This window comes from Staurois parvus, unplaced genomic scaffold (assembly GCF_062004578.1).
Source record: "Staurois parvus isolate SC_StPar_1 unplaced genomic scaffold, SC_StPar_1.0 ptg001805l, whole genome shotgun sequence".
Classification (NCBI taxonomy): domain Eukaryota; kingdom Metazoa; phylum Chordata; class Amphibia; order Anura; family Ranidae; genus Staurois; species Staurois parvus.
Genome location: NW_028319601.1, coordinates 2835622 through 2859788, shown reverse-complemented (window position 1 = coordinate 2859788; position 24167 = coordinate 2835622). Strand labels below are relative to the sequence as shown.

The window sequence follows — 24167 nt, the reverse complement described above, 5'->3', positions numbered from 1 at the left end:
GCTGTGGATAAAGGGGTACCACTAATCTCCTGTATGGCTAGCAGGGAGGATAATCAACACAGTGGGGGGTTGGGGCAATTACTGGAACCGATCCCCTCTCTGCAGCAGCTGGAACCTGATTTCTTCTCTCCCTCCTGCTGGATTTCAGCTGCAGCAGAGAAAGCCATACAGGGGATCAGTTCCAGTAATTATCACCCCAACACACCCATCACCCTCCCCGTGCACCATACATCTCCCCCTGCCTCCCAGGCCCCGCTATCTGCCCCCCCTCCCGCAGTGCTGCCGCCTTCCCTCCTCTTCTTCCCATGGGCAGCTTCAAGCACACACGTGGATCCTTCAGGATGAGAGTAGGGGAAGGGTCCCATAAATGTCACATTTACCAGCCCCTTTCTTTCCAGAATGAACACAATGAGTGCTCAGTACCAAGCACTGACTGTGTTCATAACTGAAGCATAGTAAACTGTTTTCTTTGGTGGGGCCCTGTCAGGTTGGCTGTACAGGGCCCCATGGTTTCTAACAACAGCCCTGCCTGGGGCACAAGGCTCCTGACAGGGACTAAGGCCGAAACCAGGCGGACCCCTTTCTAGAGGAGGCCTGCCGAAGCAAAGTCACCCCAAGTACTTAGTGGGGCTCCCCTGAAGGAAGACCCCATGGGAGGGTGAGAACCTGACCAAAAAGCCACATGACTCCCCCACCCAAGACTATCAGGGCAGGCCCGAGAACCTACACCCTACTAATCAGGAAAGTGATGCAGTGCGTACAGTGCTATGCAAGTGGCTAACATAGAAAAAAAAGGGAAAGGGGAAGTGGACAAGTGCTTAGTGCCATAGTGCAATACTATGGCAGGCCATTTGGCCAGGAATAAAAAATTTCTCTGGTTCTGGCCAAAAGGCCCAGCCCCAGAGGCAAGTTCAAAAAAAAAAAGCATGACTGGTGTAGTGACCATGGTGCCTAAAACCCAAAGTAAGCTCCCTCATCATGAGAATTTCAGCACCCCCAGACTGCCACTCCAGGGGCACATACACCACAGGCTTCTTTCACAGCCTGGCCCTCAGCCAAACTAGTGCCGCTCTTATCCCTACCAGGAAGGCAGTCAAGTTTAGGGAGAGCCCTGCCAACACTGGGGACAAGCCTGTGGGCTAGAATCAACCCAGGAGGAAAAAGGAACCCGCCCACAGCTCCATACCTAATTACATCAGGAGGGGTACTAACCAGCGCCCCACTCAACAAGAGGCATTGGCATTTCTCTTCCCAAAAACTGATAAGAACAGATACTACACTTGATCTTAGCTAAAAAGCAGAGAAGGGAGCCATCCTGTTGCCTGATGTACACATCCACCTTCATTCCTCCCCTTCATCAGAGACCTGACAACATTTAAAAAAGAACATCAGTCACCTTCCTTAGCTGGCTCTGCCCCGCGGTGCTATAATTATGGGGCATGCACAGATGTGCCCATGGGATATGCCCAGCTTGTTGGCACAGCTGTGCACACACGGGTATATTTTCTAAACCTGGGTCACTCAGAATCTTGTGCACTTCTGCATGGAAACCAATCAGCTTCCAGGTTTGTTTGCTAAAGCTTAATTAAACAAGCTGAGGTTAGAAGCTGATTGGCTACCATGCACAGCTACACCAGATTCTGAGCGAACCAGCTTTAGTAAATCTCCCCCACAGTGTAATTTCCACACATACAAAGAAAGTGAAGCTTTCAGATTTACCTTTCATCAGTCTTTGTGTGTGCATGGACTTCAGGTACCCAACATTTGCACAAATGTGCCACAGGGATTTCCTGAGATTTAGGCCAGGGGGTGGGCACAAAGTCTCACCATGGCGAGAAATATGGAAGTGCTGCTTTCCAGCATAAAGTTCTTAAAAAAAATTAATGTCCATTAGGACTGCTGTTAAAAAAATCACAGGGCCCCATACAGTCCCAAAAAATAACTAATTATATTTTTGCTAAAAAAATACATCAAAATCAATATTAGTGGACACAAACACAACATAAATTCCTGCAAAAGATAAAACTATATTGAGTTGATAAAGTTGTGTGTGAATGAGGTCTTTGGGCTCATTCACATGGATGATGTGGCCTGTACAGTGTGAATCAGTGGTTTGTTTATGTGGTTGGAGCTGTGTGCAGGCAGCCTATGTTATGCTATGGGGACCTATCAGCTGTACGAACACAGCCACAGATCCTAATTTGACAGGTGTGTGGCCCCCAAACCCAGACAGTGTGCATTTGGGGCCACTCACCCACACCTGCATATCTGTCAAATTAGGACCGGCAGCTGCATTCATACAACCGCTGTGTCACCATATAGTAACAGGCACAAACACACAGCTCATTCACACTGTATGGGCCAGAGAACCCAGGAAATAAGACCTTTTTTTTTTTTTAATTATTTTTATTTAAATTTAATCATTTTAAATGGTTTCTTACAGTTTTAACTGATTTTTAAATATTTTATAATGCTGTTGGGGGTGCTTTGGTGATATATCAGGGGTCTAAAAAGACTCACTTTTTTGAGACAGAAAAGAATTGAGGACATAGATCCCCAATGCTTTCTCTGCAGCACAACTGCACTGCAGAATGAATGAACAGGAAGCACGCTGTATTGTTCATTCACAAACACAGTTATTTATTTATTTCAGGTACATATATAGCGCTGTCAATTTACGCAGCGCTTTACACACATATATATATATATATTATACATTCACATCAGTCCCTAACCCTCAAGGGGCGTACAATCTAAGGTTCCTAACAGTCATACATACACATACTAGGGCCAATTTAGACAGAATCAAATTAATCTACCAGCATGTCTTTGGAGTGTGGGAAGAAACCGGAGTACCCCGAGGAAACCCACACAGGCACAGGGAGAACATGCAAACTCCAGGAAGGTGGTGCCGTGGCTGGGATTCGAACCGACGACCCTAGTACTGCAAGGCGGAAGTGCTATCCATTTAGCCACTGTGCTGCCCATAACAGTTTACTATGATTGCGTTATGAATGAACACAGTGAGTGATCAGTACAGATCACTCACTGGGGTGGATTTACTAAAGGTAAATAGATTGTGCACTTTGCAAGTGCAGTTGCACCTATTTTTCCCAGAGCTTAGTAAATACGGTAAAGCTCTGCTGCTTTCGATCATCTTATCACGTGCAAGTAAAATTGCCTTTTTTTTTTTTCTAATTTTCCTTACATCTGACTGGGTATTCTTTACAAAGTGAAGCTTTACCACAACCACATGTAATAAGGAAAATGAGTGCAACTATTTGCCTTTAGTAAATCAACCCCACTTCAGAAAAGGAAGGGTCGGAAAATATGACATATTTACCCCCCCTCATCCTGAACAATCCCCCTGTGGCTCGCGGGAGAGAGGAGAGGGGGCTGCCAGCGCTGCAGAGGTAAAGGACACACAGGGGGTTAAGGCAGCAGGGGGAATCAGATGGTGGGCAGGGAGGGTGACTGGTGTGGTGAAGGGGCAACCAATCCCTGTGTGGATCTTTCCCTGCAGCAGCTGAGAGCCACACATGGGGATCAGTTGAATACTGCCCCCTCCCCACCTGTCTGCCATTCAATTTTCCCTGCCTTTAAGCTGGCGGACTGACCATTTGGAAACTCGGGCACTGCCCGAGGGCCCGGGGTCAGTAGGGGGCCCCATGAAATGCCCCTGGTACCTTTTTCATAGGCCTTTTTGAGTTTGGGCAAGGACACAGAGGCCCCCTATTGCCCTGGGACCCCATGAGTTGTCAGTCCGCCCCTGCTTCAAGCATAACAGCCTTTTTCTAGGAACTCAGCAGGGTGTCTCCTTAAAGCAGAGAACCAATCGCCTCATTTGGGGAGGGGTGGTGTAGGCGGGGAGCTCAGGCTATGACCAAATCCCTTCCAAATCATACTATGGTCAATAACTTTTCCTAGGTACATGTAACATTCCATCCACCGGTAGATTAATACGCAGACTCATCTGCTGAACGTCTAGGTATGAAATATGACATACCTGTTGTGATGGTTAAGGAGATATCATTTTATGCTTTCCTGTATATGTCAGATAGGGGGTGTAATATATCAGACGACTTGTATTAAAGTGACTGGTCTGAATATATGCCTCGTTTTTATGTAAGTCTCTCATATTCCAAGATATGTAATCATAGGGGAAAGTGGAAGTTGAATGTGATGTTTGCTTTATGGCTTATCTGGAATGTCTTTGAGCTCAGTGAAGGACTTGGTTTATGGTTTTACGATCCTTTTACAAGCAGAGTCTCACAGACATCTGGGGGCCAGGCTAATTGGGGTTTATAACCATGACGCCCTCCTAATGAGTTTGCTGCCTTTGGTCTCTGCATCAAACAGACCACGTCACTCAACAGAGAGGGAGGGGGCATATCGTAGGAATCTGATTTGGGAGTAGAAAATGATAGAAGATGGAGGCCTTTGCCAAAATGGAGGTTCGCATCCATCTCTGTGTGCACGTTTGCTACACATGTTGGTACTTCTGTTTGGCCGAGACGCACGAGAACCTTCTCTCCCCTCTTTAGGTCTCCATTTTCTGCTGTTACTTTCTCCTCTCACTCCTCAATAATTAAAGTGACATTAAACTTTTGTTTTATTAAAATAATAAACATGTTATACTTACCTGCTCTGTGCAATGGTTTTGCACAGAGCAGCCCCAATCCTCCTCTTCCTGTGACTCCTAATGCCTCCTCTTTGGCAACTGCCTCCCTAGGAAGCAGCTTGCTCCATAGCTTGCTCACTCCCAAGCTGCTCTGTATGCATCTACTGACTCAGACCAAGCTGCTCAGCCCCACCCCCTCATTACAGGATTTGATTGACAGCAGCAGGAGTCAATGGCTCCCACTGCTATCAATCTACCCAGTGTGGAAGGAGACAGCGGTGAGAGCTGCTACTCTCATGCACATCACAGGATCGGTATTAGTCTTGGGTAAGTATAAGTGGAGGGGGGCTGGGGGGGATCCTACAATACAGAAGGCTTTTTGCATATAATGCATTAAGGACAAAACCTTAAGGCTTTAAAACCACTTTAAATCCTAGGTCACCCTATTCCTCTCTCTCAAACGGGCAAATATTGACTTGGTTAATGGGGAATCCTCCTTTTGCAAAATAACATGTTACCTGGGATTATGCCTTTGTCTCTTTATTTGAATTCTGGTAGTGGCATTGGGTATACCTTACTCCGACTTTCCTTTGTTACATTTGTATACCTGTGTCCCACACCAATGTTCACTGTACAGTACATTGTGAAACAGACAGTATAATTATATAAGTATGAACACTGTGCATTAGCACTTCTCTTATATGAAAGGTTACATGCACATGGGTGCATAAAACACTGCTTTTAAATAAGTTTTTTTACACTTCTGCAAGCAGCGCTATAATATCGCATGTGCTTATGCAAACTGTGTCATTCACAGGTGTATTTTAGAGCAGTGTTCAGGCACCCAAAAAAAATAAAAAGCCTCAAACCTGCTTTCAACGTAGTGGCATACTTATGTATGTGCATTCATAAACACTTAATTTTAGCCTAGTGGTTAGAAAAAGTATTGTAGCCATTAGATTGACATTACATACCTTATGCATATGAAAGCAAGGAAATATGCAGCAGATTAAGCATTCTTTTGCAGTTCCCAGCAGAAATATATTTTAATACTTCTCTGGGCATGTAGCTTTATTCTGTATGTATGAAAATTGCACGTTAGTTCTCTTGTATGCTAGGTGTCATTCTCATTCTGTATGTATGGATCCTGTAAAGTAGGACGCCTGTTGTACTGTATGTTTGGTATAATTCTTAGTATCTGTTCCTATTCTGTGCATTTCTTTTGACCCCACTCCTCCAGCGGGAGAACTGGCTTCACAATGTCTCAACCACGGGTGCCAGATCTCCCCTGTGCTTTGTCTTCTCCTGGGTAAGAAGGAAACCAATTGAGGATACACTGCATTCTTGTAATTTTATTAGAACAGGTGGTCAAAGAACTGCAGAGGTTATGTTCCATTAACACAATTCACTACCACAGTGGGGGCTTAATTATGTAGTCAGTGTAATGGTCGTGTGTACTGGGCACACAAATAGCTGTGTGTGTAGCAGCCGATTTGTTCAGGTCAGAAGTCTTCTATGCCATTTTGTTTGAAGAGAAAAATGGCCACAGCAATCTTTTCATCTCTCCCCCTCCCTCCTCCTTTCAGCTCGTACAATTCACAATATCTGCCAGACTGCTGCTGCCAGACACCCCTTATAAATCTGGTAATAGGACTAGCAGGATCTAACCCCCAATACATATAGCAGGGCAAATAAAAGTGTCTTCAGTGACTAGAAATTAACAGACATTGGGTCATAAATACCTTAGCTGGAAGTCGGTAGTATACACAGTCCCGATAGACTGGTTATCATCCAAGACTCTAAAACTTCAGCATGTTTCATAACTTCTGAAATTATGACAGTATTGCCAGAATAAAGTCATATTCACCTTCATCAGTTATTGGGTAGCATTTTGAACCCAAACAGCCCTATGCTAGGAGGTACCAAAGCGGATGAGGCTTCCACACCCCTCCTCGGAAATAGATATGTTGAGACCTGTTATATCTATATCCATTTCAAAGCTAATTTCAAGCTGGACAATAATCTGCATGTAAGCAGACTGTAAACAGTAGGTATTCAGAAATACGAATACTTATAGAAAACTGTATTTGGGATTGGGTCATAAATGGGTGACATCCCAGCAACCACCCCTTAAACTGGATGATTGGTCAGATGGTCTCTGTCAATACCCTCCTTGATGTGAAGAAAAGGGGAATGCCAGGACATTTGGATAGCTCTCGTAACGTCAAACCAAGGAACACCTAACAGGACTTGTGAGAGCCACTGTATCGTTTTTTGCTTATTCACTGAACTCTGCTGAAATCAGGATTTGCAAGTATTCTTCCTTTTCAACTCATTTTTATTTCCCTGCTACTTTATTGTCTCTTTGCTTCCTTGTAGTACCCTTTTTCTGTAAAAATTTTATTTTCACCATTTTGACCTTTTCATTATTAAGTGTTCAAATTGTCTCCAAGGCTTTCACTGTAAACTAAAAACAAAATCCAATGTCTTGAAGAGTACTAATGTAGTATAAATCTCTAAACATACCTGTCTGTGGTGACAATGCGTGTTACAGACGTTTATTCTAAAATCATAGTAGTTATTGATAAAATTGTGAGTTTCTTCCTTCTCAGTAAAAAGGTGGCAGTTTAAAGGGTTAATTGCTTAATTAACTTAACCCAGTGACAATCACTCTCAGACTGGTGGCACCTAGATTGTGGTCTCCTGATCTGGAAAATCTTTGTGCAGGGTATGACTGAGTGGTAATGTTATGTAATAGCACAGTATGAGAGCAGCCAGTCCTTTGTCACAAGTTGGTAAAAAAAAAAGGCAGGAATTGAGCGCATCGGTCATCACAGTGACTTTTAGTAAAATTATCCTTATAGTACAGTATAATTAAAGACACAATTTTTTTTTTGTTTTGGATAGAGTGGAGAGGGATTAGCACACCTTTAAGGTTTTTATTGCTGTCTCCATTAGGGAGATTCACCCTCTCTATTGGTCCTGTTTACCATTATCATCTAAAGTGAAAGTAAAAGAAACCTCCAAAGTTTTGGCTGTCCCCAGAAAATATAGTAAATTTTCCAATGGGGACATTAGTTCTGGTGACAGGTGAGTCCCCAAGGAATGCCTTAGTTTGCAGGGATTTCCTCTCACTTCCTGTTTTGGCTATAGGACAGGAAGTGTAAATATCCTCAAAGAGGCACAGATGGCAAAAAATAAATTTACAGGGGTTATAACCCTCCCTTACTATGTCCAGAGTGGAAAAAAACGTTTTGCCTAAAGTTCTACTTTAAATCAATCTCCTCACCTACTTGATTGCAGACTATTATGAAAAGTGTTTACCTTCTTTACTGTTCTTCTGTAGATAGCCCTTTCTGGAGATGCACAGCCTTGGCACGGAAACCATTACCTTTGAGTCCTCTTTCTTTATACTTGCATATTTGTTAAGAATGAAGTAACTTTGCTGACGAATCTAAAAGCCATTGTAATTGTACCCAATCAGATTCTCGCAAGATACAGCTAGCATTAAATTGTTATCTAACATATCAGATCGAATGTTCATAGGCAACTAATCTTGATTAAACAGCATCCAAATACACAGATCTACAATAGACTATGTGACTTTAGGAATGATGGTTAAAGTGGAATTCCAGCTTACTCCTAAATAACCTTAAAATAGTCCCCTCCTCCAACAACTCTATAGTCTAAATAACTTGAATAAGGCGCTATATATATATATATATATATATATATATATATATACACACATATACATATACATATACACACATATATACATATATACACACACACTTACCTTTTTTCAGGCCACTCCAATTTGGTCACAAGGTCTGGCTCTGTGTCGGCCAGCATGACTTCAAGGGAGAACGTTGACAAAAGAATAGACCAATGAACCCTATGGGTGACATCGCTGCTCCAGTGTTTACTAACCTTTTTGGAGTGCTCTCCTCTCCCCTTAAGCTGCCACGGAAAATCATGTAAGTGGACCGGAACAGCCTGGTCTGAAAATTATATATATCTATACACTGCTCAAATAAATTAAAGGAACACTTTGAAAACACATCAGATCCCAATGGGGGAAAATATCATGTTGGATTTCTATACTGATATGGACGGGGTAAAGTGTTAGGAACAGAAGGATGCCCCATCATTTGATGGAAACGAAAATGAACAACCTACAGGAGGACTGGATTCAAAAACACCCTGAAAATCAAAGTGAAAAAAATGATGCAGCAGGCTAGTCCATTTTGCTGAAATGTCATAGCAGCAACTCAAAATGGTATTCAGTAGTTTGTATGGCCCCCATGTGCATGTATGCATTCCTGACAAGTCAAGGCATACTCCTAATGAGCCGATGGACAGTGTCCTGGGATATTTCCTCCAAGATCTGTACCAGGGCATCACTGAGCTCCAGGATAGTCTGAGGTGCAGTCTAGCAGCATCAGATGGACCAAAACATGACATCCCAGAGGTTCTATTGGATTTAGGTGAGATGAGCATAGGGGCTATTCAATTGTATTAATTCCTTCATCCTCCAGACACTGCCTACATATTCTTGCCACATGAGGTCAGACATTATGCACCAGGAGGAACCCAAGTCCAACTGCACCAGCAAAGGGTCTGACAAGTCCAAGGATTTCATCCCAATACCTAATGCAGTCAGGGTGCCATTGTGTAGGCTGTAGAGGTCTGTGTGTCCCTCCATCGATATGCCTCCCCAGACCATCACTGACCCACCATCAAAACGGTCATGCTGAACAACGTTAGAGGCAGCATCTTTTACATCTGTCAAGTGCTCAGGGTGAACCTGCTCTCATCTGTGAAACGCACAGGGTGACAGTGGTGGACCTGCCATTTCTGCTGTTCAATGCCAATCACCCTCTATGGTGCTGGGCAGTGAGCACAGGGCCCACTAGAGGACGTTGGGCCCTCAGGCCTCCCTCATGAAGTCGGTTTTTGATTGTTTGGTCAGACACATTCACACCAGTGGCCTGTTGGAGGTCATTTTGTAGGGCTCTGGCAGTGCTCACCCTGTTCCTCCTTGAACAAAGGAGCAGATACTGGTCCTGCTGATGGGTTAAGGACCTTCTACATCCCTGTCCAGCTCTCTTAGGTTAACTGCCTGGCTCCTGAAATCTCCTCCATGCTCTTGAGACTGAGCTGGATGACAAGCAAACCTCCTGGCAATGGCACATATTGATGTGCCAACCTGGAATAGTTGGACTGCCTGTGCAAGCTTTGTAGGGTCCAGGTATCGCCTCATGTTACCAGTAGTGACACTGACTCTAGCCAAATACAAAACTAGTAAAAAAAACAGTCAGAAAAGATGAGTAGGGGAAAAAAAATTGTCAGTGGCCTCCACCTGTAAAACCATTCCAGTTTTGGGGGTTGTCTCATTGTTTCCCATCTAGTACACCTGTTGTTAATTTCATTAACACCGAAGCAGCTGAAACCGATTAACAACCCCCTCTGCTACTTAACTGACCAGATTAATATCCCAGGAATTTAATTGACTTGATGCTATACTCTTCACTAAAAAGTGTTCCTTTAATTTTTTTATGAGCAACACACACACACACACACACACACACACACACACACACACACACACACTCACTCTCTCTCTCCCCCCCCCCCCCCATGTGCTCCATGAGATCTTTAAAGCTTGGGATGTTTTTGTGTTCTTTATAACCAAACCCTGCTTTAAACATCTCCACAATTTTATCCCTGACCTGTCTGGTGTGTTTCTTGGCCTTCATGATGCTGTTTGTTCACTAATGTTCTTTAATAAACCTCTGAGGGCTTCACAGAACAGCTGTATTTGTACTGAAATTAAATTACACAGAGGTGGACTTCTGAAGGCAATTTGTACCACTAGATTTTAGTTAGGGGTATAAGAGTAAAGGGAGCCAAATACAAATCCACGCCACACTTTTCAAATATTTATTTTTAAACTTTTTTTTTTTAAACTCAATTTATCATTTTCCTTCCACTTAACAATTAAGTGCCACTTTGTGTTGGTCTAGATCAAAATCCCAATAAAATAAATTTACGTTTTTGGTTGGAACATGACAAAATGTGGAAAATTTCAAGAGGTATGAATATTTTTCAAGGCATTGTATATGGCCTTGAACAGGTCCTGTGTTTCTTTTGCAGGGAACAGACATTAAAGCAGAGTTCCAGTGAAACTGTGAAAAAATAAGTCAGCAGCTACAAAAACTGTATCTGCTGACTTTTAAAAACCAGATAGACACTTACCTGTCCCTCAATCCCGCAGCCCATTTCACCGACCATTAAAATGGACCTTCCCTTTTTGAGTGGAGCTGCACTTTAAGGTTTGATTTCAGCACTAACAGGGGGTTCTTTACTTTCCCTTTCAGAGCCATTAGAGTAGGGCTCATCTACCGCTTCCCATTCTGAATCAGAACTGGAGGTGACTAGCAATTCACATACAACTCCCAAGGCTTTCACCACTGTAAAGTGTGACTGCAACAGTTTGACCTGTGAATGCAATTTTAAGTCCTCCAATACTGATCTGAACGACTGCAAAGTGGAAGGCATCTTGGTCCTAAGACTTGCCACAAATTTATGGATGGATTTCTGACTTTTTTTTTTTTCTTTTCAAATAAGCAGATAGTTTAATAGCACAATCTGCATATTTTTCTTGGTGGGTTCAGGCTTTTCTGGTGCTTTGGCCTGAAAGTTACAAATTGAGATAACAGGGCCCTAGCACTTACAGGATTTCTAAAGTGTACAGGACCTGCCACCATGAATGATACACATCAGTGCAGTAAAAAAGCACCAGGCTAAGCATCCAGCACTAGCATCCTCACACAACCTCAAAAAAGGGTGCATGGAGGAGTAAAGAAAACCAGCACCTTTGCACTGAGGGACTGGAGGCTCTAAAGATGCAGTTGATTTGACTGGGTCCTCTGACCTGCTAACTGTATTACAGAGGAACCAGCACAGAATAGAAGTGCCTTAGCAGGAATTACCCTGTCTGCAGCAGATTGGATCATTGAAGCAATGGGATGGGGGTGTACACTCATTGCTGAAGTACACTCACTAACTTCCATGTCCACCTTAGTCCTTCTTCTGCCATGTAAGGGCGAACACTGGTCTCCTCTCCACACTGCACTCTACGTTTGTGCTATAGACCAGACTATGCCTATGCTTCACTTCTGATCACCTTGCTTCAGCAAGCCTAGCGGAAGTGATGTAAAAACCAACTACACCATGAATGAACAAGAGGAAAGTGACATCAGCACCTGCCTTTAATCATTTCCATGGCTGCAAGCTCTCCTGAAAGCGAACACTTGCAGACTAACAGGCCATGAACCCTTGTGCAAGCACCTGCTCAGAAATGATCTCTGGTGTATCTTCCCCCATAATTAACTGATAGGGAACAGAGAGGGCACAAGAGTAAGCTTTGTGTGTTTGCCATCCGCTTTGTGTGTTCTGTATTGCCTACCCTCCGTCACAGGAAGCTGCACAAGTTTGTCCACAGGTGTTACAGGAAAGAAACTGCAGGGGAGCTTGTAACCTGCAATTCCTTCAAATCATCAGTGTTATTAAAAAAAGACATTTACCGATACTTTATGCAGATGAGAAACTTCATACATAGTTATATAATCAGTCTAGCTGAAAAAAAAAGTCCATCCAATACACATATATATATATATATATATATATATTTATAAAAAAAGTTATAATCCTATACCCACAGTTGATCCAGAGGAAGACAAAACCCAGCAAAGCATGATCCAATTTGCTCCTGCAGGGTAAAAAATCCTTCCTGAACCCTGAGAGGCAATTGGATATTCCCTGGCTCAAACTTACCTATAAATGTTTATCCAGTTATATTCTGTGTATACAAGAAAGAATCCAGGCCTTTTTTTTTTAAAGAAATCCACTGAGCTGGCCAGAACCAACTCTTGAGGAAGTCTATTCCACATTTTCACAGCTCTTACTGTGAAGAAACCTTTCCGTGTTTGGAGATTAAATTTGTTTTCCTCGAGACGTAGAGACTGCCTCTGTAAATGACCTCAGGGTGAATAACACTACACCGAGTTCACTATATGAACCACTGATGTATTTATACATGTTGATCATATCATCCCCCCTTAATCTCCTCTTCTCGAGAGAGAATGAATTCAGTTCCTCTAATCTTTCCTCATAGCGGAGCTCCTCCATGCCTCTTATCAGTTTGGTTGCCGTTCTCTTTTGGTTGCTCTTCTCTCTTTTTGTGAATTGGTGCCCAAAACTGAACTGCATATTCCAGCTGAGGTCTTACTAATGATTTGTACCGGGGTAATATATCTCTCTCTCTGGGGTCTACACCTCTTAGTACCAGATTTGCTCGCTATAGAAACCGCAGCTTGGTATTGAATGCCATTATTAAACTTTTGATCTACCAGAACCCCCCAGATCCTTCTCCACCATTGATTCCCCCAGTTGTACCCCCCTAATATGTATGATGCATGCATATTCTTAGCCCCCAAGTGCATATCCTTAAATTTATCAATATTAAACCTCACTTGCCACATAGTTGCCCAATTAAACAGTGCATTGAGGTCGGCTTGTAAGTTGGAGATATCCTGTAAGGACATTATTCCACTGCACAGCTTGGTGTCATTTGCAAAGACTGAAATGGTATTGTTAATCCCAGACCCTATATCATTTATAAATATAATAAAAAGTAAGGGTCCCAACACTGAACCTTGGGGTACACCACTGACAACCGTAGACCATTCAGAGTATGAATCATTAACCACTACTCTCTGAATATGATCTTTTAGCCAGTTTTCTATCCATTTACATACAGATTTTTCCAAGCCTGTAGACTTTACCTTACACATTAGCCGTGTGTGGGGAACTGTGTCAAACACTTTTGCAAAATCCAAGTATACCACGTCCACCGCCACCCCTCTTGTCCAAGGTTTTGCTCACCCCCTCATAAAAAGAAATCGGATTTGTTTGACTTCGGTCTTTCATGAATCCATGCTGTCTGTTGCTAAAACTATTTTTTTTCCAGCAAGAACTCATCTATGTGATCTTTTATTAAACTCCAGTATTTTCCCAACTAGAGAATTAAATTAACAGGTCTATAATTACTTGGTAAAGATTTTGATCTCTTTAGAGTCCCTAAAAATTAGAAATAATGGCTTTGAAATGACAGAGCTCAATTCTTTAAGGACCCGTGCGTATATGCCATCCAGTCCAGGTGCTTTATTCTAAATATTATTGGATCATATCAAGTTGTGAGCCAATGTGGATCATCTGGAGCTGTGTCAATACCATACCCATTATGGACAAGAGCTCCCCCATGCTCCTTTGTATACACAGAGCTGAAGAAGGTATTAAATAAATTTGCCTTTTCTTTGTCTCCAGTCACCCACTCTAGATTATTTTGTAAAGGACTTACATGCTCGGACCGAACCTTTTTACTATTAATATATTTGAAGAATTTTGGGTTTGTCCTGCTATCTTTTGCAGTCTGTTGTTCATTTTCAAGTTTTGCAGCCTTTATTTCCTTTTTGCATATCCTGTTATATTCTTTGTAATCTTTAAACGATGATAGTGTTCCTTGATTTTTATATTTAATAAAAGCTCTTTTTTTATTATCTATAGCTTTTTTAACTTTGGCCGTAAGCCACATAGGTTTGATTTTTAGCCTTTTAAACTTGTTGCCCATGGGAATATACTTTGCAGTGTGTTCACATACAGTCTTTTTGAAATCCGATTTCTGTGTTGTGTTCATCGGTATCAATATTCCCTCCCAGTCTAAGTCTTGGAGAGCAACTCTCTTAAAATTGAGCGGTTTTATTTTTCCCATATGTACTTGCTGTTTACAGCTAGCAAATTAAATCAGGTTATGGTCACTGCCATCCAGAAGTTCTTTTATATAAACATTCATAATAAGCTCTGCATGGTTGGAGATTACCAGGTCCAGCAGAGCATCATTTCTAGTTGGGGCCTCTATGAATTGTAATATAAAATTGTCCTGTAGTAGGTTAATCAGTTTTTGCCCTTTAACTGTTCCTGCAGTGCCATTACTCCAGTCAATTTCCAGGTAGTTAAAATCCCCCATTATTATCACTGTCCCAGCCCTTTCGATCTGTGCAAGGAGTAGAGTCTCCACCTCCTCATTAACACTGGGAGGCCTATAACAAACTCCAATGATTACCTTTGTAGTATGCACCCCCATGTGCAGTGCCACCCATAATGCGTCAGCCTCATCACACTCTTCATCAACTAGGTCCTCTTTCACATTTGCTCTGAGATCACTTCTCACATAGAGACAGACACCAACACCTTTCCTTTTTACCGTCTCAAAAAAAAAAGAGAACATAGCCAGGAGTATTAATGGCCCAGTAATGTGAAGAATGAAGCCAAGATTCAGAAATACCTATTAAGTCATAATTCTCTTCATGCACCAAAGCTTCAAACTCACCTATTTTGCTTGGCAAACTTCTGGTATTGGTGAAGAAACACTTTAATTCATTGACACCTTGTGCACACGTATTTTGCATATTTTTTATTTTCATACAAATGGTACCAATTCCAATGGTTGTTTGTAACATGGGAACCTTATTATCATCTGCCATAGCCTTCCCCATTCCACCCACCAAAAAGGACTGACCTCTGTCTGATCTGTCTACCCCATTATAATCTAATTCTCCGTCCCCCTTGATCCTAGTTTAAATACTCCTCCAGTCTCCCCATAAACCTCTCCCCCAGCACAGCAGACCCTCTTCCATTTAGGTGCAAAACATCTCTAGCATATAGGTTACACTGCAATGAAAAGTCAGCCCAGTGCTCTAGAAACCCAAATCCGTCCCTTTTACACAAGGTCTATAGCCATGCATTTAGTTCTCTAATCTCCCCGTATTTCCAGAGTTGCGCATGGCACAGGTAATATTTTAAAGAATATCACCTTGGAGGTTCTTCCCTTCAACTTGCAGCCTAGTTCTTTAAATTGATTCTTAAGAAGCCTCCACCTTCCATGTATTCTGTCATTGGTTCCAACATGGACCAAGACGGCTGGGTCATGCTCAGCCCCTCCCAGTAATTTATCAAACTGGTCCACCACATGCCGAACCCTGCCACCAAGGAGACAGCAAACCATTTGGTTGAGGTGATCCTGGCGACAAATTATTTTATCAGTCCTTCTGATGATAGAATCCCTTACTACCACCAGCTATCTAGGCCCTCATGCACTACCCTCACCACCCCTCCCAGATGTTAGGGATAGCAGTGACATCCAGGATTGCCACCCCTGAGCTTTTTAATAATGGATGCAGTCATAATACCTGCAGGTACTGTAGAAAGCATAAAAAGAGAACCCAGGTTGTGTCTTTCACTATTGGTAAATATTTTCCAATTAAACAGTATATTAATTGCAATACCAAAACAGTGGTGTATGTTATTGAGAGCAATAGTTGCAGGATCCAGTATCTGGGTTGCACCACAATTTCCCCCCCCCCCCCATAGAATTAGAATTTCAGAGCACTACAATGACACTAATAACCAAAATGCCAAGAATATTGCCAATATCTCTAAAACATTTTAGGGATATTCAAGGTGGTAACCTTCACAGTTTCTTTTCTTGACACCGAACAGATTAAAAAAAAAAAAAAAAAAAAATTCCTCTGAGAGGTGGAGATCTACATCGCTTGCTGCTGCAGAGGAAAGTGTGGTAGATCCACATTCTCAATACAAGAGCACCACTGGGTTTAAATAGATGGGACTTAGAAATTTAAAGCTGCAACAACTGGGAAAACAATAGGATATATAGGATATATAGGCTCAATACAATACTTTTGTAGTCCCACCCACCTTTTGCTGTTTGTAGTCCCACCTCCATGACATATCTTGGGCTTAAAGAGTACATAAGCACTTTTTTAAATATAACATGCTGAGGAAGACAGTATAGCTGAAACTCGTATTCCTGTCATGTAGTCAATTAAGAGTAACCAGAAGAGAGGACCGGGTTGCCAGAGTCTTTTTTCTTTGGATTCATTATATGGGGAACGTCCCAGGGTGGGCACTGGTCTTCACCATGCATTATAACGTATAGTGGTTGAGCTTGGGTAATTGTTTTTATTTATTTTTATTTTTTTAAAATGTCTGTGTTTGTGGTTCCAGTAGGTGGGTGGAGACTATTATGTGACCGCCCTAAAAGAGGACTTGGAAATACACCTGTTGTCTGGAACTGCTCCTGAAAATAGCAGTGCACTTCCTTGTGTGATTGTGCCTACAGTCTCAGAGCTGTATATCTGCAGTGAAAGATCAAAAGTGATTTTAAGCAAGATCTGATGATGCCATTAGTGTGTTGCTTACTGTTCTCCCTGCTGAAGGCTTGAACATGAGGAGCAATACCATGGCTCTAGCCAAGATGGCTCTCTCCACATAGAGACAAGGCAGAACTAATGACTACTGTAGGCAGTACTGGGACTAGTCCTTTGTTTACTTTTAGGCAAAACTTCAGGAGCCCAATTCTCTCAAGCCAAAAAGGTATAAAATACCTGCTAAAATCTAAAATGTCATTGTAAATATGTTCATTCACAATATTTGTTGAATTGCATTTTATTATTAACGTGCTCTTCCATGTGGCAACAGCTTTATTCAGTGTAGTTTCCTATGTTGCTTTCTGCAGCACTGTTACACAGATCACCCACCAAGTTTTGCTAAAGGAGAATGCAAACACTTGCCCATTCATACATTTACAGTAACCTCATATACCTCTACCTGAAACATTAAACAGACAAACATTTATTAAAGTCCTTAAAAGAAACACAAAACAGGTTTAAAAAATCCCCTTATAGCTACAGTGCAATGCAATACTCTAAATTAAATATACCTTTAAAACAAAATACAAAAAAAGTGATCTTTGTACATTGCAGATACGTGGGAATTTTCCTGAGGGGGTGATCCATCCATATAGAAGAGTAGGAAAGAGGAGGAATTTCATGAGTCCTAGGTTTACCTCCAAAAGCAAGTGAAGCATCTTATGAGGCATATCCATGTGGCAATTGATTTTCAGTGTCTGGAAGTTCAAATTGAAGACTCAGAGTAAAACAAAAAGGCACTGGGAGCAGTAGGGAAACCTCTTCATCACACCATTTTTGGGTATCCCAGTCTCATCAGTGCATCAGGAGTTATCACATCTGGCAATCAAAGGCTCACAAATGATCAGAAAAGCTGCAGTACAGACTACATGATGCTAGATCATCAGTATTCCCTCATCATATGGAGAAAGAAAAGATAAGCCATCATGGCTGGTTCTAAGCATATGGTTAGAAATGTGATGGAGAAACCAGACTGGCTGATCTCTATATGAGATCAAAGTCATTCATAGAATTCTGGCAAGTTAAAATTAGGAGCGGTTGGCAGTTGGTCATGTCATTATATTAGCCTTATTAGTGCATTTTTATGCATGCCCATTTTTTTATTTTATGACACAAAAGGGGGAAAAAAACAGACGTCTGAATGAACAAAAGCAAACTTTCCCCTCAAAAAAGCCAAACAAACAAAAAAAACCTACACGATAGAACCAGCTCTGACAGCATACAATGATTAAATATATAAAAGATAATGAATTCACAGTTTCTGCAGCCAAACTCAGTGTATGCTATAAAACGGGTACAACTGTTACCCTCCACAGTATTTGGAAAACAAATCAAAGCACTGTTTTGTAGGAAAAGTACTGTCTGCAATACCAAGCTAAATTAACAGATGCGAGGATTTAGATGGTTCCTATGAAAAGTAAAACATTGCAAGAAGATCTACAGTAAGAATTCAAGCATAGAGAGGTATTCCCATATTCATTAGTCCATTTATCAATCTCTTTTCACCTGAAAGCAGCAATACTAAATACTCATCCTCAGTTTATCATCTGTGATCTGCTGTTTACATAAAGCTAAGCAGGGAGACAAGGCTTCATCATCCTAAAACCTGAGCCCAAGCCTCGCTCTGAGGTGAACGTGCAGCAGAGCAAGAGAATGTACACATCTTATAAAAAGGTATATTTAGTTTAAAGCCAGTAGTGCAACACAGACTCTGTGAGGCATTTACCCATGCAGGAAGCGGCCTGTCTACTGTGGAATGCTTTCAAATTGTCTATAATTAATTTCTAAGAAGAGGAGGGGAAAAAAAAATGTAGAAAAGTATTAAAAAAAAAATCAAAAAAACCTTTTAAGTCTGTTGGGGCCAGGGTGTTCGTAAAATATAAAGTAGTCAAGTTTCTGTTCCCTCCTGTCCCAAGTAACAAGGTGGGGGTAAAAGAGGGAGCTGAGATGCAACCCCCAACCATGGCTATAAAGGAGGAGGAAGGAACTTTGCTGAATTCAAGCAATAAGGGAGTGCAGTAACTGATGCATTTAATACAAATGAACATAAAGGGATGGTCCCTGGCAGTCCCTAAATCGAGCCTCAGACATGCCCCTTCTTTTAGGGTTCTCGGCTCTACGGGATCAGCATTATTGCACCTTGTCTCAGGAACCATTTGTGGGGCGGCCTTCCATTACAGCCGATGACATTCGTTTTTCCGGTGTTTGTTTTCCCTCGAGTTTAACACCAAGTAGAAACTACCTCCTTCCCCAATGCCCTGAAGTCACTGACACAGCGACACTGTAGATGCCATTCTCACAATTTCCTCCCCAAAGGATTATGGGATTTCACTTGTGGTGTCTCTGAGAGTGGTTCTTTCTTTTCCTTTTAAAGAAACAGCAGCACCTATTAAGAAAGGAGACAGTATCTGTCAGTGACTGAAATAGGTCTTAAATAAATACAGACAAAGATTTAATGTGCTACAGTTACTAATTTGGAGCAGCCTCCATCCACAACAATGAAGGTGGAAATATTATCCTTGCTCCCATGATGCAGACTGGTGGGACAAACTTTATTTGAACACTCTGCAATTAAGCTGTAACAACAGCACTGTCAAGCAGATCTGAAGTGTGTATATATTTTTTTTATTCTTAGCCTTGAAAATTCACTGAAAGACAAATTATTTTGAAGATTATATATTTCTCAAATGCAAAGCACACACCAAAAGAATACCCAGAAAAGTAGTCTACCTCCACCCTTGAAGGTTAAAAATAATATATAAAACTTTTCTTAAAATAAAAAATCCTAAATCCCAAAACACACCCCACTCGTATAAGCAAATATTCAATAAACAAATGTTCAATAAACAAATGTTCAATAAACAAATGTTCAATAAAGTCTCTTTTTTTCTTCTTTTCCACGAAAAAATTCTTTTTCTCAACACCCGTACATTCTGATGCCCATATACCTCAAAAAGAAAAAACTTTACATAGTGTCATACCTTTTTAATAATCAAAACACACGTGCCCTTAACAGTGCACCATGCATTACTTGTGAAACACTCCAAAAACAAAAAAAATATTAACTCTCTATGTGAATATCAGCATATATATATTATTATAGGTCTCTGTGTCACCACATCTATGACCAGTGAAACATATACATATCACATCCACTATGTGAATCTGTGACACTTATAGCACTGCAACTTAGTGACACAGCACTAAATATATATGTGATCAAACACACATCCCCAACCAAAACCGTGATCTCCAACTCCTTGTGTAAGATGGATAATTACCTTATATAACCAAAAACAGGGCTTGATATAAATCTCCTTAGCTGTAGGAATCCATCCAATATTAGATCCAATAAAGTGTTTTATCTTCCATTCTCCATCTGTCCAAATATAAATTTCATATTTCCATATACACTTCCCTCAATAGAAATAGGATTAATATAATTTTCCTTCTCCAATAATGGAAAGGAAAATTCCTGCCATTCGTTTGTTAACAGCTCTGCCGGGATGAATAAAGAGTCAAAGAAGGGCTGAAATACTGTCTGCAGGCTCAGGTACTTGGTCATATGATGTCTGCTAAAGGGAAGGATCGCAGTTTAGATCCTCAGTTTTCTCCAACAGAGGCTGTGATCATGTACTCAGGCCTTCTCACACGTGGTCAGTACTGAAAGGAACCTGGAGCAGAATTTTCACCTTCTGTTAATCCTTTGCATCAACATTTTAGAAGTCCGTGTCGAAAGTATGATGAGATTGCCAAGTGACAAGAGCAACTCAGTGAAGTCCTATAATAATATATATATGCTGATATTCACATAGAGAGTTAATATTTTTTTTTTTTTTTTGTTTTGGAGTGTTTCACAAGTAATGCATAGTGCACTGTTAAGGGCACGTGTGTTTTGATTATTAAAAAGGTATGACACTATGTAAAGTTTTTTCTTTTTGAGGTATATGGGCATAAGAATGTACGGGTGTTGAGAAAAAGAATTTTTTCGTGGAAAAGAAGAAAAAAAGAGACTTTATTGAACATTTGTTTATTGAATATTTGCTTATACGAGTGGGGTGTGTTTTGGGATTTAGGATTTTTTATTTTAAGAAAAGTTTTATATATTATTTTGAAGATTAGCACAATTTTTAAATGTCAAGCTGTTTCAAATAGTGGTAGGCTAGGAGGTTCAGTTGTAGGGAGATTCCCACAAATCAGCAGCATAAGGAGTCAGTTTCTGTCTAAATAAAAAAAAAACAACTAATCCTCTGCATAGCTAAAATACCTACAATGCTATTTTACAAAAGAATCAAGCAGGTATTTAATAGAGACATTATAAACAGAAACCACTTTTCTGCCATTGTGTGTGTTTATAGGACAACCTGACTATATCACAAGACAACACAAGTAGGAACCAAATGAATCATGAAGGTTAGGGACACTGGAAAAAATGAGGAGGGGCAAGAAAAAGACCAGCATGTTGCATGCAGACAGTACATGGACAGAAGGTGGAAAAGAGTGAACAACAAATTAGCCAGACATAGTGGGATTTTGGTGAAAGCATATGACCCCAGGAGTTATGTGGTCTTCAACCAATGCTGACATAAAATTAAAACCTAGTCTACCTTAGATAAACAACCGAGACTAGTCTACTCTGAATGTCATTTACATACTGGGCTTTTCCTCGCACATAAAAGGTTCAATTTAGACTTGTAGAGCAATGACTTGAGTTGAAGGGCATCATTTATTCCATGTACAATGGATTAAGAACTGCCTGACACTTTATTGACTGTAAAGCCGTATGGTGGCAGCCTAAAAAGAACAATGCAAGCAAAAAATGTATACACAATCCTCTAAAATTATTCTCCTGAAAGCTACAGAAGTGCTTAAATATGAACTTCAGATACAAAGAGGAGTGCATTTTAGCACCCAAATCTTGGTGTTGCAAGTTCAGTGTGGAACTGGTAGCTTTTGCAAAGTATTCTTCAGGTGCCTAATGAAGTAAATATAGTCTTTATTAGGTTAGGGTTTACAGAGTATTCTAATGTTAAGTGACAAGGTAACATTTAATAATAGAATACTCCCATGGGTTAATTGCAAATGATCATTTAAGGTTTAAGTTAAGAGTTCACTTTATGGATTTGGTTAAGATTAAGCTGGACTTAAGCCCCATTCACTTCTGCACGATTCAGGCCCCTTTTACACAGGATATCTGATCAGGTTCACCAGTCACTTTCAGGCGGACTGGATCAGAAGGTCCATACATTCATATGTACCAGAGGGTGTAAATGGACTTTTGTCTGTTTAGACCCTCCTACTTACAGGCCCATTAAAAAAACAAAAAACAGTTGATATGTCCTCTACCATTTAGGCGGGTCAGATCAGAGGGTAGTCAGGTGTAAACTGACAGCAGGGTCTGTTTACTCCCGGCTGTCAAAGCAGAGGATAAATCATCTACCCACTCTGCTCCAATAAACAGATTTCTGAGTGCATCCCCTGCTGAACGGAACAAAATCTGGTCTATGTGAAGGAGGCCTAAACCACTAAATCGTGCTATCAGCCCTATTTTTGTGTTCTATCCTGCTTGATTACAGAATGTCCCTGATCCATATCCCTTTTCTTTGGGTGCAAAACAGTGCAGCTTCCATAAGTCTGAAGAGCCTGCACACACACTATGTGCAGGGAAAGGGGGATTGATATATGTAGTCCTGGGACATGTGCCTGACAATAATAGGAACAAATCAAGGACACCCTGCTGGTCCCTTCTTCCCAGCACCTGCTTTTACAAGTCTGATTATTCAGAAAAGTAAGAGAAAATTTAATGTAATAAACGTCCACTTTAATAATTTCTTGCTACAGGAATAAAGTTCTGCTGTATCACTTCCACTTCAGGCTTGCCCTTTTTGCAGTTGTAGCTGTGTAAAACATTACAAATTAGTGTCTATATGGTTTAAATCTAGTAATGCACTGGATCATCCTGCTCTGCACAAGCTCAGTTGCTCTATTTTTTGGCACTGCTGAAAATGCAGAGGCCGATCTGCTGACAGACTAAAGATTTACTGCTGCTCAAGAGCTCTAGGCTTCAGCAAGAAGAAACAGGAGCAATGCTGAAGGCAAATTTGGTAGCATAATTATTAATGTGGAATGTATGTCCTTGCTAAAGAACAATATTCTTTTTTTATCAAGGTGTTATAGGTGAAGTTCTGCTTTATTGTTGGGATATGGAGGAGGGAAAGGGAGGATTGCAGATAAGTCTAGGTCTTACCTATACAAATCCTTTAGGTATCAGGGTTTGGGGAAGAGCACGGTCAAATGTTTGGGTCACATTAAGGATAAAACACGAAAAACCCAATGTAATGCTACACCAAGCTGGACAGGTTTCTGTCCCTTAGTTCAATAAATGTTTAATACAAGGCTATAGAGTGCAAGGGCTTTGAACCAGAATAAATCTGTACACCAAGCCCCCCCCCCCTAGTTTGAGGGCCAACCTGTACACTAAATTCTGCAGTATACAGATGTTAGCAAGAGGACGGCTCATACAATATTTCAGTTCAGCCAGTTTATGCTTTGATAAGATACATTAGGTCCTGGGAAATGCATTACAGAATAGGCCAGTGCATGAGGAGGAGACGATCTAAACAAAAAAAAAAGGAATGGTCTTACCTGTAAAATCTTTTTCTTGGAATATATTACAGGTCACACATGAAGTGTTCTGGAACCATGGATTATGCAGCTGCCTTCAGAATACTGGCACATAAAGCTGTAAGGGCAGCCTTGTATAACCCTCCACCCCCCTTAAGCAAGCCTAAAGTGATAGTAGACAGGCACAGCTCTGCATTGCGAGAGGACTCAAATATTTGGGGTGGGGGGGGAGGAGCAGCAGAGTAGAATTTTTTTTACTTAAATGCTTGTAATGCACTAAAGTGGAACTTTGTTCAGATAATTAAAGCGGCTGTAACTGTTCAAGGTTTGTACCTTCATGGATTCTATGCATGAAGGTTAAAAAAAAACAAACAAAAAAAACCTGTGTGCAGCCCCCCACCCCCAGCAACCCTCACAATACTTACATTAGCCCCATTGCAATCCAGCAATATGCACGAGATCCTCTGCTCTCTGGGGACTCTCCCTCCCCATTGGCTGAGATAGTAGCGGCAACCATTGGTTCCCACTGCTGTCAATCACAGGCATTAAGCCAATAAGGAGAGAGGGGG

General features: G+C 41.2%; 1 protein-coding gene and 1 pseudogene across 6 annotated transcripts in view; both read right to left on the bottom strand.

Moving 5' to 3' along the window:
• Positions 1-1159: 1159 nt before the first annotated feature.
• Positions 1160-1310, bottom strand: LOC149434214 (U2 spliceosomal RNA; annotated as a pseudogene).
• A 15886-nt stretch (positions 1311-17196) lies between these two features.
• Positions 17197-24167, bottom strand: part of CSNK1G1 (casein kinase 1 gamma 1) — a 141066-nt gene continuing 134095 nt past the window's right edge. For all 6 annotated transcript variants that reach the window (XM_089663955.1, XM_089663957.1, XM_089663958.1 and 3 more), the window contains one exon: positions 17197-19360. In XM_089663955.1, the coding sequence (XP_089520081.1) occupies positions 19303-19360 (58 nt within the window). In that variant the 3' untranslated portion in view covers positions 17197-19302. The remainder of the gene's footprint in view (positions 19361-24167) is intronic.